Below are 14,469 nucleotides of genomic sequence, written 5' to 3' on the forward strand. Positions count from 1 at the left end.
TCCAAATTTTAATTTATAAATGTGAAATTTTGGTATAACAATGACTTTTTTGCCACCCTAGCTTAGGACCATTGTTTAATAGTTGGTTGAGCTTGAGTAGCCTTGAAAAATATTAGCTGCTTGATTTGTTGCCATGGTTAATGTACATGTGGACCACAACATACAACTACCATTCAAGTTTTATTACAATTGCAATTTCTCTTATTGTGATCTTATTAATAAAAGTACAACTATGTTTAACAATATATTATCAGAGATTTATCATTCAGTTATGGAACATGTTGTAAAATTTAAGTCAGTTGGTTGGAGCTAATGAATTAGAATACAATAAAAAGAAAATAATTTTTATTCTACTTTTATTTAGTTACATTTTAAAGTATTAGAATATTATTCTACTAAAATTTTCCATCATTTTGGTAGGATTACTATTCTATTTTGAAATAGAAGGAAAGACCATTCTAATATAATATGATAAAAAAATTAAAAGAATTACTCTATATACTATTTTTTAACCTTTTTTTTTCTTTTCAAATTTACGGTTTGAGTTGCTCTAATAATTGTTCCGATAGTTTCTACGTAAGTTGCTATGTGGATTTTAATTAGAATTTAAATTGTTTCGTTAGTTGCTATGTGAGTTTGCATGTGAATTTCTGTAAAAATCTAAAAATAACTGTTTTGAATTATAAAAATGAAAATACTTCAAAAAATTAATGATTTTTTTATTAATTTTTTTTATGTATTTTAAATTTTGTTCCATTCATTTTTTATTTCTATCTTTATTTTTATATTTTTATTGGGAGTTTTAGTTTAAGATTTAAAAAGGGATATTGGCGGCTAAACCACCTGAACTTTACGGTTTGTAACACTTAACCACAAAAACTGAATTTTTGGCGGCTAAACTACCTAAACCCTGATTCCGTTTTGCTCTGCACACATCCGTCCAAAAATCACAGTTAAGTGCCACGGTGGACTGTCCACGTGTACACATTTGTACACGTGTCAAATTTTTAGTAGTCCACGTAATATTAGTTTTAAAAAATAATTATAAATATTTAAAAAAATAAAAAAAATCAGAAAAAAATAAAATATTTTTTATTACTTTTTTTTTTCTTTTTCGATTTTTTTTTTAGTTTTTTTCTTCTTCTTTTTTTTTTTTTCTTTTGATTTACTCCTTTCTTAGGGCCAGTTTGGCACAGTTGTGCTGTGGGGAAAAGCAGCTGTAGCTGTGCTGTGGGAAAAAGCAGCTGTAGCAGAACTGTGGAAAAAAGCTGAGCTGAGTGTTTGGTAAATTATAATTTTTAAAGTGCTGTGAGTTGTTAAGATTCTATTACAATAATGATAATATTTTAATCTAGTTCATTATAATTACAAATATATATAAAAAAATATGTTATATAAATTTTTTATTTTTTTATATATTTTTAATTATTTTTTCTATAGTATAAATTTATATGCATTTGATAAAAATAGTTTTTAATATTTTTAAATTATATTTTTATCACTTGCAAAAGATAAAATTGTAGTTTATAAGAAACATAAATTGATATTATTTGTTAATAATAAAAATATCAATATAAAATATTTTTTAAAATAAAATAAAAAATTAGAAATTTAAATATTATTTATTTTTAAATATTTTTTCATTTAAAAAATATTTTTATTTTTTATAATATATAATAAATAATTAAATAAAGTTTTAGTAAAAATAGTTTATTATAAAGTCTTTTAATCAAAACAGCTTTTTCTAAAAGTTGGGTTGTACCAGCTTTAGCTTTTAGCTGTAGCTTTTCCATAATTTCTTTAATAAGCTGTTTTTTAACTGCTTACCAAACACTTTTTTGTCACAGTTTTTTTGAAAAGCAGCTTTTAACTTTTCCAAAAGCTGTGCCAAACGGGCCCTTACTCCTTCTTCTTCTTCCTTTCTTCATCTCTTCCTCTTCTTGCAAACTCAATTCGGGTCCAGCCGAGACCGATCTCCGATAAAGAGGAAGCCATGGTTGCATTTGGGAAGAAGCCTAGCTTTTTCGCCCTGAGCGAGGTCGGGGAGGCAAACCGCGCATTCGAGACCATCTTTGAAGTCCTCTGGCTGAAACACCAGTACGGGAATGGACTGGAGAACAGAGGTGTCGAGTCCTCTTCGTACAGTAACTAAAACTAATTCCAAGGAGAAGCAAATTAGTCTTGAAAAATATTAAAACAATATTAGAGAAAACTGGTGAAGCTACACCGAGTTTGATATTTTCTGGATTTTTTTTTTTCTTTTTGATATTCTATACAGAAAAGATGAAATATATAAATGAATAACATATTACAATTACAAAATGAGGGATGCTTGCTACAATTGAACTTTTATGTGTAGGTCTAGAAAGACCAGCGGATGTAGATGAATCTGTGTAACTACTTGATGATGTATACTGGAATTGATCTCTTGTTGTTGTAGTGTCAGTAGATGTTGTATAAGAGGTAGAATCCATGTTTAAAGAATGAGCAAAATACATTGGTTTTGGTAGTTTGGGTGGGAGATTAGGCAGCGGAGCTTCAAAATTGAGAATGTTCACCACTTGTTTGATAGAAGGCCTGAAAGAAGGATCAGATTGACAACACCATAACCCAGCTACCATCAAGCTCTCCATCTGCCTCTCATTGAATTCCATGCTTAATCTCTTTCATTTGGGGAAGGAATGGAAGATGGGAAGGATCTTGTAGCCCAAGCATCTGGGGTCATCGGATATCGGTCTCGGCTGGACTAAAAAGAAAAAAAAAATAATAAAAAAATATTTTATTTTTTTTTTCTGATTTTTTATTTTTTTAAAAATATTTATAATTATTTTTTAAAATTAATATTACGTGGACCATTAAAAACTTGCCACATGTACAAGTGTATACACGTGGACAGTCCACCGTGGCACTTAACTGTGATTTATGGACGGAGGTGTGCAGAGCAAAACGGAACCAGGGTTTAGGTAGTTTAGCCGCCAAAAATTTGGTTTTTATGGTTAAGCGTTACAAATCGTAAAGTTCAAGTGGTTTAGCCGCCAATATCCCATTTAAAAATGGCATAGTAACACTAACATATGTCTTGAACTTGTCCCAAATTTTGGTACAACATTTTCAATTTGTTATTTTATTATTATCATTATTTTATTTTGTTTGAAGTACGTTCATTTCCTTTTTTGAGTGGATGCATGCCATGAAATACTAAATTAAGCAAGTTGTATAAGTAATTTTTTATTCAATAATAAAAAAAATAATGAATGGAAACTTATTCATTATATAATTAGTTTAAGTAAAGTATGTTTTTTTCATTCAAAAAAAAAAAAAGTAAAGTATGTTTCCCATGATTCTTTTTTATTTATTAGAGAGAGGAACAAAGGTTTACCTATCCCACTATCCAGCAGCTGGATTCCAGCTATTTTGAAGATATTTATATAATATACATTATAAAATCATCATGAACAACTGTTTTTTATTTTTAGGGAAAAGAAATACTTATGCTCATAATCTTGACATATTCTTTCTTATTTAGCTTGACACTTACAAAATTATAGATGCTAAATATAGGTTCCATTAAATTCTTTCATTAGCCAATAAATTTAATAGAAGAAAATTAATAAAATGAATGCAAATGAAAAATGAAAATGTTAAGAAAACTTAACAAACAAGAAAAAATTACCTTTTTCTTTCTTTTTTGTGAGAGAAAAAAAAAAGGTTTGACTATTAAAATTGAATAAAATTTGTTGGAGAAAGGAAGAGCATCAAACGTGTGCCATACAGTTTTCTTTCCATTCTATAAATTTACCATAATCTTATATTTTTTTAAAAGTACTTTATTGGATCATATCTAATGTTTTTAAGTTTATTTAAATTTGAATCAGGTGTTAGATTTTACCATCCGATCTAATCCAATTAATTTCAGTTATCTAATCGATCCAACATTCATTAGATGTTGGATTAGATTGATTTATCCGTTAGATGTATTTTATATATATTTATTAATTTATTTTGGGTTTATTCAATATTATAGAACTAATATTATTTAGATCGGATCAAATCCCTCCAATATTATAGGTTCAATATGTATTGGATACATACAATTAAAAATAAAATAAAATTTTAATGTTAATTTTTATATATATATTTTACGTATAACAATATAAAATCTAATTAGTCATTCAAACTAAAAAATACTAATTAGTTCGATTGAATGTTACATATATTAGATGTTTAGACACTCTATCCAACATTCTGTGTGATCCGATTGGATATTAAAAAATAACCTCTAATCCAATCAGATCACAATTAAATATCAATACGTTTGTATTTAGATTGATTATCATTAAATTGAATGATTTATTCACACTCCTAAACACATCTCAATTTTATCCACTTCAATAAAAAAAATTCAACAAAACAAATAAATGAATTTTAACACATTAATTATTAATTAAAAGTAAAGGAAGGAAAGGTTAATTATTGAGGTATGTGCGTAGAAGTTGCGCTGTCTTTCTCGTAATTTTATTAATTTATTTTTGGTAATAGTTGTTATTTTGGTCCGAAATTATAGAAAGAAAAAACAAACAGAAAATTCAAAATCTCTCTTTGATTTCTTTGTGTGTCGGTTCGTATTTGATTTTCTCTCTCCTTTCCTTCGGACCAACATCCACATTCTAAGCTAAAGCCTTTGGTTTCAGCAGCTTCTTCTTCCTCATCTCGCCTCCTCCTCTGCCATCTTCGCGTTTATCTCCTTCCCCACGCTGCCGTCAGATCAGGTCAGATCAGACCAGATCCATCCTTCGCTGCCGTTGGATCAGGTTTCTTCTCCTACCAGATCTACTTTTTTTTTTTTCTTGTATTAATTTCAGCTCTCTTTCTCTTTTATTTTAAATTTTCATTTTTTTTATTTGAAAAATAGTAGTATTAAATTTTTTCTTCATTTCTGATGATTATGCTATTGTTTGAAATTATTATTCTCATCGAGAAATTAGTCTTGATAGTATTCTCCAATTGAGGTTCGATCTCAACTAACATTTGATAAAATCTAGCTCATATGTGTATGTTGAATTGGATTGGATTGGATACTGAGGATTTTGTATGTGCTGTTGAATCTCAATGCTGTAACTCTAAAGTTGATGGTTTTCGATTCTTTATAACAGGGACGAGTAGGCTTTGAAGCGGCTACATACAATATTTTCGATGAAGAAGGTCATTGGTCAAACTGTTAGGGACCTGTAAGTATTCAATTAAATGCGAATGTTTGTTTCTTTTTCCTCTTTCTAATTACCAGAAGGAAAAAAATGATCAGAAAAAGATCCTTTTTGGAATACTTTTTCAATGTTTGTTACTATATTGATCTCTATTTACTTTGTTTCGTATTGATAGTAGAAAAATGCCCAATTTTTTTATGCTCTTAATATGTCTTTTCGCTTTTTGCAGTAAGAGAGAGGTTAATAAGAAAGTTCTCAAAGTTCCTGGAATTGAACAGAAGGTTATTATTTGGTTACAGAACTTGCATTAATTTATGAGTTCGAATTCTAAATTACATGATCATGGTGGCTATATTTATTTATTTTTTATCCAGGTTCTTGATGCAACTAGCAATGAGCCTTGGGGTCCCCATGGATCACTTCTTGCTGATATTGCATTGGCAACAAGAAACTAGTAAGCTTTGTGTGTTAGCATATTGGATTGGATTAGATTATCTGTATTATGCCTGTCTTAATCAATTTGAATGTTTCTGCAGTCATGAATATCAGATGATCATGACGGTCGTTTGGAAGCGAATTAATGATACTGGCAAGAATTGGCGTCATGTGTACAAGGTCATATTCTTTATCTATCTTTCTTGTGTGCACCCACACTCAAATTTAATGTTTAACTTGTAGTCACTATCACTATTATGTGATATTTTTCTTAAAGTTAATGTTATTCTTTAATTTAATAATTGGACATTCATTCTTGTAAACTTTCTTTTATTAATTTAATCATAGATGAATAATTGTGTTTCACCTTAAAACTGATTTATTTTTGTTGTTCATCAGGCATTAACCGTTTTGGAATACCTAGTAGCCCATGGGTCAGAGCGGGTCATAGATGAGATTAAGGAACATTCTTATCAAATATCAGTAATCACCAGCTTTCTTTGTGATCTATCACTATTTCATTTTCACTAGTTTTACAGCAGTTTAATCACTTTGAAAATGCTTTGCCTTAATTAATCCACTAATTACATAATCGTCCATGTGTCAGACACTGTCCGATTTTCAATACATTGATTCCAGTGGAAGAGATCAGGGAAGCAATGTCAGAAAGAAATCTCAAAGTCTTGTAGTCCTAGTGAACGATAAAGAAAGAATAATTGAAGTTAGACAGAAAGCAGCTGCGAATAGGGACAAGTGAGTTTACTTCCAATATATAGTTTCTGTCTTCTCCTTTCTTTTCATGTATTTGATAGTTCTCTATGGCCATGGTGTTGTGGCCTTTGATGGCACCTCCCTCCCATTTTTCCACGACTTTATTAATATTAAGAGTTAGCTCATGTTATCAGTTTTGAAGGCCCTTATGAATGCACATTTAATTCTATTTAGTTAAAGCTTTTTTCTGTTGTAGTTAATGTAACAAATTTCTCTCACAGATTAAGAGAAATTAGGTAAGGAGCACTGTGATGAGTCAATTTCTATTCAAATAGTTAACCTCCTCCTTTCAAATGAAATTGAAATATTCAGTAAAATTAACCATGATAAAGTAAAAGATAAAAATTATAATTTTTTCCTGTTAAGCTGCTAAATCTGTTTTTAAATCTTGCAATGCAAGTATCATGACAAAGGTGGAATTGTATCCTTTTCTGCATGCATATGTCTTATTTCTATTATCATTATCAGTACATATTATTCCTTCTTCTGTAACTGTATTTGTTTTTATGTATTTTCTCATCCTTTATTATGATGCATTAATTTTTCATGTCTTCAACTTTAAATAATTGAATTTAAATTTAAGAGCTAACTCTAGTGTAGTGCAATGTATATAACCTGATCATTTTCAAATTAATGAGGATTATTAATATTCTACGAGAACAGGTTTCGCAGCCCATCATCATCAGGTGGGATGTATAGGCCTGGTTCAAGTCCAGGTGGATATGGCGACAGATATGAAGATGAACGTTATGGAAGCAGGGATGACGATCGATATGGAAGAAATGGGGAAAGGGAATGGGGCTACAAAGATGATGATCGCTATAGCAGAAACGGGGACTCCTATACTCGTGATGGAGATCGCAATGGCAGAGACTATGAGGAGCGCTATGGTAAAGATGGTTACAGAGATGATGATTACAGGGGAAGAAGTCAGAGTGTTGATGATAACTATGGTACAAGAAGTAGAAGCTCTGATAGAGACAGAGAGCGTTCTTCTTTTGATGATGGTCAATATTCCTCTCGGTGTGTGCTTTACTTTAATAGATTTTTTTAACATCTGATTTGAGGGCATTTAATTATTTAATTATTTTATAATTTTTCTTTTTAGATGTTGTCTTATTGTCTATTTGGTTGCTTTTCTTGTTTTGCTTGTGTTTTTTATTTTTTAAGCATGTGGTACTTGCAAAGTTTATCATGGAATTTCATCTTTCGCACTAAGATCATGTCAAGTGTGAAATTATTTAACACTCAAAATTATTACCTAGCTTATGCCTTTTATCTTACTTGGCAGTGGGCCTAGAGGTGATGATTCTCAGGATGGAAGGTAACTTCGTGTTTATTATATGCATGCTCATTTGGTACTCTTAATTAGGTGAGGTTGACATAGAGCAAAGTGATTGACACAGTTTTTCCTTTTGAAATTTTTATTCTTTTTTAGCAGGCGCCTTGATAGGAAATACTCGGAACAAAATATTGGTGCGCCTCCTAGTTATGAAGAGGCGATAAGTGACTCTCGAAGTCCTGTTCACAGCGAGAGGTTCTATTATTTTTCTTCCCATTTAAGCTAACAAAGTCTTTTGCTCCACGTTTTCATGTAGTTCTCATTCCCCAAGAATGTCTTGATAACAGGGATGTCGAAACTCCAACAACTGCTGCTCCTAGAGGTTCTTCTCCACCAAGCAACGTTCCAACTTCTCCACCAGTAAGCAGTCAACCAAACCAACCAAACCAACCAAACAACAGTGATACTACTCTTCCTCCTCCTAACCAGGAAGTACAGACTTTCGATGAATTTGATCCAAGAGGGTCAGTTTCAGGTGCGAACTTACCCCATGACATGTTTAAATTGGAAACCATCTTCAACTGCTACACTTAATCAAAATTGACACTGTTTTATACTTATTTGTCCTTATTGTGAAACCATCTTGCACAATACTTTAGTGTGAGGATGAGTTATAGATTTATTTATTTTTTTGTTAAAAATATTGCTTTGTGCGTTCTTTGTGGTTAAAAAGGTCACACATTCATTCAATCTTTATATATAATTTTTACTGTATCAATCTTTTTTGTATTGACTTTTCTGGTATACATATTTGCATATCTAATGAACAGTTGAAAACTATAATTATATAGGATGATGCATAATTGCTCAAGATCATACTAGTTTTCCTAAAATGGAATGCATGTTTGTTACTCAATTGAGATGCAACATGTCAGATCAGCATCTTACAAGGCCCAAAATAATATTAGTAGACATATTTTGTTGTTTCAATTGCATGGGCCAGTGAGGTTCAAAATGCACGAGATTTGATATGCATGCTATTTTTATTGCTAAAGATTCTTTTTAAGAATTCAGGTGAGTCCTTGTAGAGTTTATAGATTGTCAATCTTTGCTACTTGTGATTAGTTCAAGAACCTAACTTTAGCTAAACTGGTGTTGGCTATCCTGTGCTTGTAGATTTTTGTTAGTGAGCTCTCAGTGTTGTCAATTTGTAGAATTCTGATAATGTTGCTGATTAGTTATTAATACGCACATGGGTTAATACATACGAACATAACTTTTCATTTTTTTTTCCAACCAAACATTTTAGCTTGTCTTTTAGAAGCAAAAGCTTAGGCTTTATTTAGCTTCATCTTTGGATAACATGTATCATGAGAAACTCATTCTCTTATCCCTTGCTTATCAGCTACTCCAGCTAATGCAAATAATGCTGAAATGGACTTGCTTGGTTCCCTGTCATTGGCCATTGTGCCAACTACTTCCACCTCAGAAGCTGATTATAATGCAAATGCTGGTTCAGCATCAACTTTCGTAGCAGCACCAGTGGCATCTAATGTTGTGAATCAGGTAACCATGTTACAACATTTTTTTGGGGTATGAAAATATTTAAACCTGACGGCTGATGCTGTTGTTGAAGACATGTTTGTGATGAGTATTGTAATTTAACATAGTCATGATCATAGTAATATGTTTCGTAAAACTTGTTGCTATGTGTTCATAGAAGGAAACGGCTTCGAACTTTTGAACTTGTATAGGGAAATATTTCTCAAGGCAGAATGCATTAACTCATCTGTTTCTTTTTCTTTTGCTTATAATTATTAATTGCGATATTGATTATGTTCCTGAATTGAGTGTAATGTCTTGGTGCAGTCATTTGAAGATCCATTTGGTGACACACCTTTCAGAGCCATCCCTTCTGACTCTACCCAAGTTCCACCACAGACTTCTGACACAGCTTTCACAGCAGAGCTACCACTTTCCATAGTTCCAAAAGCAGAAACTGGATCCAATTTTGACTTTGGAGACTCATTATCTGGCATAACTTATTCTACACCTAGTTTCTCTACTGTTCAAACTCCTTCAATGAACCCAGAATTTTTGCCCCAGGAGCTGCCCACTTCACATCAGAACACTGATATTCTAGCAGACATCCTTCCCCATTCGGGACCATCACCTGCTATAACTTCGCAACAAGCTTTTTCAGTGTCATCAACCCAAACAGCACAGTCAGGTGCTAATGCTTTTGGGAGTTTTCAACCACAGCCAGGATCTCAAGTTTCTGTTCCGCCAAATATGGTTCCTCAGACTCAAAGCGGTTCTGCTGGGCATTATGGAAATTATCTTCCCACTGGACCTACTCCTATGACCTCACATGCAATTCCTCAAATGCCCACTGGACAAAATCAATTTATCAATGGACAATTTGCTCCACAACAGCCTTTTGCACCTCCAAATAATGGGAACTTTTATTCACAGCAGGGGACCCCTGCTGTCTCCATGAATCCACAAACTACAATGGGACACGCTGGACAGCTGAACAGTGGCAACTCGTTTCAACAACAGACTTCTGCTTCCCAAATAGCACCACAAGCTGCTTATCATACCCCGAGTGGACCTGTGCAGCAAAGCAATGTTCTTGGTAACCTTGGACAAACAGGATCAAACCCTTCAATGGCTTCTCATCCAACTAAGGACAAGTTTGAGACCAAATCAACAGTTTGGACTGATACACTAAGCCGTGGACTAGTCAATTTGAATATATCTGGACGTGAGTGCTTAATTTATTTTCTTAAGATCACATTTCTACCAAGTTTTGACTTCTCTTTAGGCTTATTTATGCATATCTCCAATGCCTGATCAGTTAAAAGCTCTATTTTTTTCTTTCTATTGCAGCTAAAACAAATCCATTAGCGGATATAGGAATTGATTTTGATGCCATCAATCGTAAGGAAAAGAGGTTGGAGAAGCCTGCTGCAACTCCTGTGACATCTACTGTAAATATGGGTAAAGCTATGGGGTCTGGTTCTGGGATGGGTCGTGTCGGTGCAGGTGCACTTAGGCCCCCGGCAAATCCTATGGTTGGTTCTGGGATGGGTATGGGAATGGGCGGTGGTCCTGGTCCTGGTCAGGGTATGAATTTAGGGCCATACGGAGGCATGAACCAACAACCCATGGGGATGGGCATGGGAATGAATATGGGTATGGGGCAACCGCAAGCAGGAATGCGTCCTGGGTCAAACATCCCTGGTGGTTATAATCCCATGATGGGTGGCTACGGTGGTCCTCAACAACAATATGGTGGCTACCGATGAGAGCTGAATAAAAACCCTTAAAAGAGTTCTGAAGTTGGAAATCAGGGGTTTGTTTTTTATTGTTTGCGATCCCATCTTGACCGAGTCAGTACCCACATTTTGTATTTTTTGACCGGTATTGTAATTTTCTTCCAGGGCTGATGTGGTTGTACTTTTAGTCTTGTCTTGATTGTTAATCTGGGTCGTCATTTCTTTTTGGTTCACAAGAGCTCTATTGGCTATTGCTGCATTGATGCTTCTAGCTGTTGTGGCGTTGTGTAGCAGAGCGATAACCATTCTCTGGTTGTCTTCCATTATTTTTCTTTTTCTGTTTCATATATACATATATATATTTTTGGTCACTCGTCAAAGATTACGACACTTCTCCTTACACACTTCGAAATGATATTATCATTCATTATTCTATCGGTATGCTTTGTGATTAATTGTGTACTTACCCTAATAAAAGATTAATATTGTTGATATATTTCATACTTTTGGGTCTTGCTTCTTGAAGATGAATGAGTTTATTATCCCCTTTATTTGAGGGGAACTTGCATATCTATATTTTTTTTTCAATTTTTTTTACTTCCTTACTGCACAGTATAAATAACATTTATATCATGGCTTTCTTTTTTACTTTAATACTGCAATCACACCTAATCCCAGTCCAGCGAATTTATTGTCGACCACAGAAATAGAGACCACTTCCATAAACATGAAGAATTGTCAATTTCTATGAATGTTGGTGAGAATAACCTACGTGGACTTTAATTAGGAGGAATAAAAATATAAAAATAAAAATAAGAATAGGAATGAAATGAATAAAATTTAAAATATTTTAAAAAATTGATAAAAAATTCATTACGTTTTTTCTTATGTTATATCGGAATGATTTTTTTTTTTTTTTTTTCTTTTCGGTTTCAAAATAGAATTGTTATTTTACCAAAATGGTAGAAAGGGTATTCTATTGAAATGACATTCTAATATTTTAAAATGCAACCAAACAAAGGAATAAAAAAATTATTTATTTTCTATTCTATTCTATTTCATTACCTCCAACCAAATATCATCTAAATTTGTGATGTAAATTATGTGATTAAATTAAGAAATTTTTACACTAAAAATACAAAATACATACTTTATTACTAAAATACCACCACACGGTTAAACCTATATTTTTACTCTTCAACTTTATTTTATTACAATTTTACTACTTGCACACACATTTCATGCATGCATCACTACACGTCAGTAGACTATGACCTCTATCAATCAACCATCCATCATTTCCCTCTCTTTTTCTCTTCTTTTTCCTTTTATTTTCTATTTATTTTTAGTTTTTTTTTTTTTTTAAAAAATATCAACCTCCATAGCTGAACTCTTTCTTCTCCACAATCCCAACTCCATTTTCTCTCTTCTTTTTGTTCTTCAATTTTTTTTTCAACTCCCATTAACCGAATCCCATAACCGTTTTCCATCCTTTTATTTTTCTCTTAATCCATATATAAATATAGCTGTAACTCGTTCTTCATCAACTCCTTCCCCTGTTCAAAGAAAAGCTCTAAAATGGGATTGAAATCTTTAGCTAATAGAAACAATGGTAAACGACCTGTTGTTGAGGAAGATGACTCTGATATTGCTCCTCCATTGTCTAAACGTGAGCGAGCTCCTCCAAAGAAGAAATAGAAGGTGGCTGCCCAGGAAAAAAAATTCCTGAAGATGTTTCTCAAAAAAATGATCAAGTTGGTGGTGGTCTTCGATCTCAGGTTTGTTTTCGGTTTCTTTTTGGTTTCTCCCTTTTTTGAAATTTTTTCGTATTTGACATTAGTGTGTTTTGTGTTTATCGATTTTACTATTTTAGGTTTTTCATTTTAACATTTCTTTTTGTTTTGTTTGGTTTTTTAGGGCTTCTATTTTTTTAGTTTAATTTATTTGTTCTTTTATGGGTTTTTCATTTTCGTTTGTTTAGTCTTAATTTTTGTTTCATTTTGTCGTTGTTTTTTATTTTTTTTTTCTGTTTTTGTTTTTCCAGATGTTTTATTGTTTTTCATTTCAATTTTTCATTTGATTATTTTTCATTTTGTAATAGTTTTTTCATAGTTTTTTAATAGTGTAAACACCTTCTGTATGTATTTTTTGTCTAGTTGTTTCCTGTCCATTTTTATATCATCAATGGGTAAAAATTAGATTTAACATGGATATTGATGTTCAAAGAGTTTTTCCTGTATTTTAGTTTGTATACAGTTGTTTTGTAGTTTTATTATAGTTTTGCTACTTGCATATGTTATTTCATTATAAAACTAATATGCAACTATTTGCACAAAACTTACCATGTATAACTGCTATTTTTTGGTCCCCGTCAAATTAAATTCCTGTATAATATATAAACTATCATAAAACGATAATGCAACTATAAGACAACCAAAACAAATAATAAACAGACTTATACGTAACTGGTTGTACCTTAATTCGAATTTGCTCTTCTTATTGTGTTTTTTAAAAAATATATTCCACATTGGAAACCAGTAATCAACCAAAATGCAACTGTATATAACGTAGATCTATTATTCATGAGTTTTTTTTTTTAAAAAATTTTTCACATCATACATTGTTTTAGATTCGGGGGGAGCTCCAGATCTACATTTCACGAATCTGGATTTTGATATTAGGGGAAGTTGTTTTGATCGAATAAAATAGAAAACAAATGTGTAATTTCAGTTTCTTCACAGTTTTTTTTGATTTTTTTTCGTCATTTTCTGTTTAGATCATTGTAGATTTTCTTTTTCAATTGATTTCCCCGGAATTAATGGTGGTATTTCCCTCGTTTTGGTTTCATTTTGGTTGTGTTGCTGATTTGAACGATCAAGGTCTGTTCTTCTTGATCGTTCCTTCCTTGCAGCTGAAGGTTTAGAGCATGTGGTATTTTTGTAAATATTTGTATGTGGGCTGTATAAATATTTAAAGGGCCGGTCCATAGTATATTTGTAATTTTTTTTTCCTTTTTTTGTATTTTTCTGTTTTTTTCCCTTAAATTAATGAGATTATGTTCAAAATGTGTTGTTTTGCACCTTATCCGAATACTTGAGTTTAAATTATGGTTGATTTCTGGTTAATTCTGCAAGTATAAAATAATGCGTATTGCATAGGCATTTAATGAGATATTAGGGAGATAGGGGGAGAATTTTACATTTGTAAAATAGATTAATGTTTTTTTTATAATTGTTGTGACATTATTTTAATTTGTTTGTCGTAAACCTATGAATGTAGAGTGAAAGTTGGAAGATCAAATAAAGAGGAATGTGAGTTGCATGAGAAAATAATAATAAAAAAAGTGCAATAAATGTGGCAAAAAGGACATAAGAACACTAGCTAAAATTGAACCCAAGGCGTTGAAAATAGCAATGCAACAACAAAAACCTATTGAGAAAACAATATTTTTTCTTTCAATTCTTTAGTGCTAAACAATTTGACAAATAGTGACGGT

General features: G+C 31.9%; 1 protein-coding gene across 2 annotated transcripts; it reads left to right on the forward strand.

The window, feature by feature from the left end:
- Nucleotides 1–4,485: 4,485 nt before the first annotated feature.
- Nucleotides 4,486–11,474, forward strand: LOC115722806 (clathrin interactor EPSIN 2). Of its 2 annotated transcripts, none has more exons than XM_030652132.2 (14): nt 4,486–4,811; nt 5,154–5,228; nt 5,434–5,485; nt 5,579–5,658; nt 5,741–5,819; nt 6,039–6,122; nt 6,247–6,392; nt 7,074–7,433; nt 7,702–7,734; nt 7,849–7,947; nt 8,040–8,227; nt 9,098–9,258; nt 9,562–10,459; nt 10,585–11,474. In XM_030652132.2, the coding sequence occupies exons 2-14, from the start codon at nt 5,194–5,196 to the stop codon at nt 11,001–11,003; spliced, it is 2,634 nt and encodes an 877-aa protein (XP_030507992.2). In that variant the 5' UTR covers nt 4,486–4,811; nt 5,154–5,193; the 3' UTR covers nt 11,004–11,474. The 2 variants fall into 2 exon arrangements, with proteins under 2 accessions (XP_030507992.2, XP_030507993.2); XM_030652133.2 differs by having other exon boundaries at nt 4,547–4,811; nt 7,852–7,947.
- Nucleotides 11,475–14,469: the final 2,995 nt, after the last annotated feature.

Source organism: Cannabis sativa, chromosome 9, assembly GCF_029168945.1.
Source record: "Cannabis sativa cultivar Pink pepper isolate KNU-18-1 chromosome 9, ASM2916894v1, whole genome shotgun sequence".
Lineage (NCBI taxonomy): Eukaryota > Viridiplantae > Streptophyta > Magnoliopsida > Rosales > Cannabaceae > Cannabis > Cannabis sativa.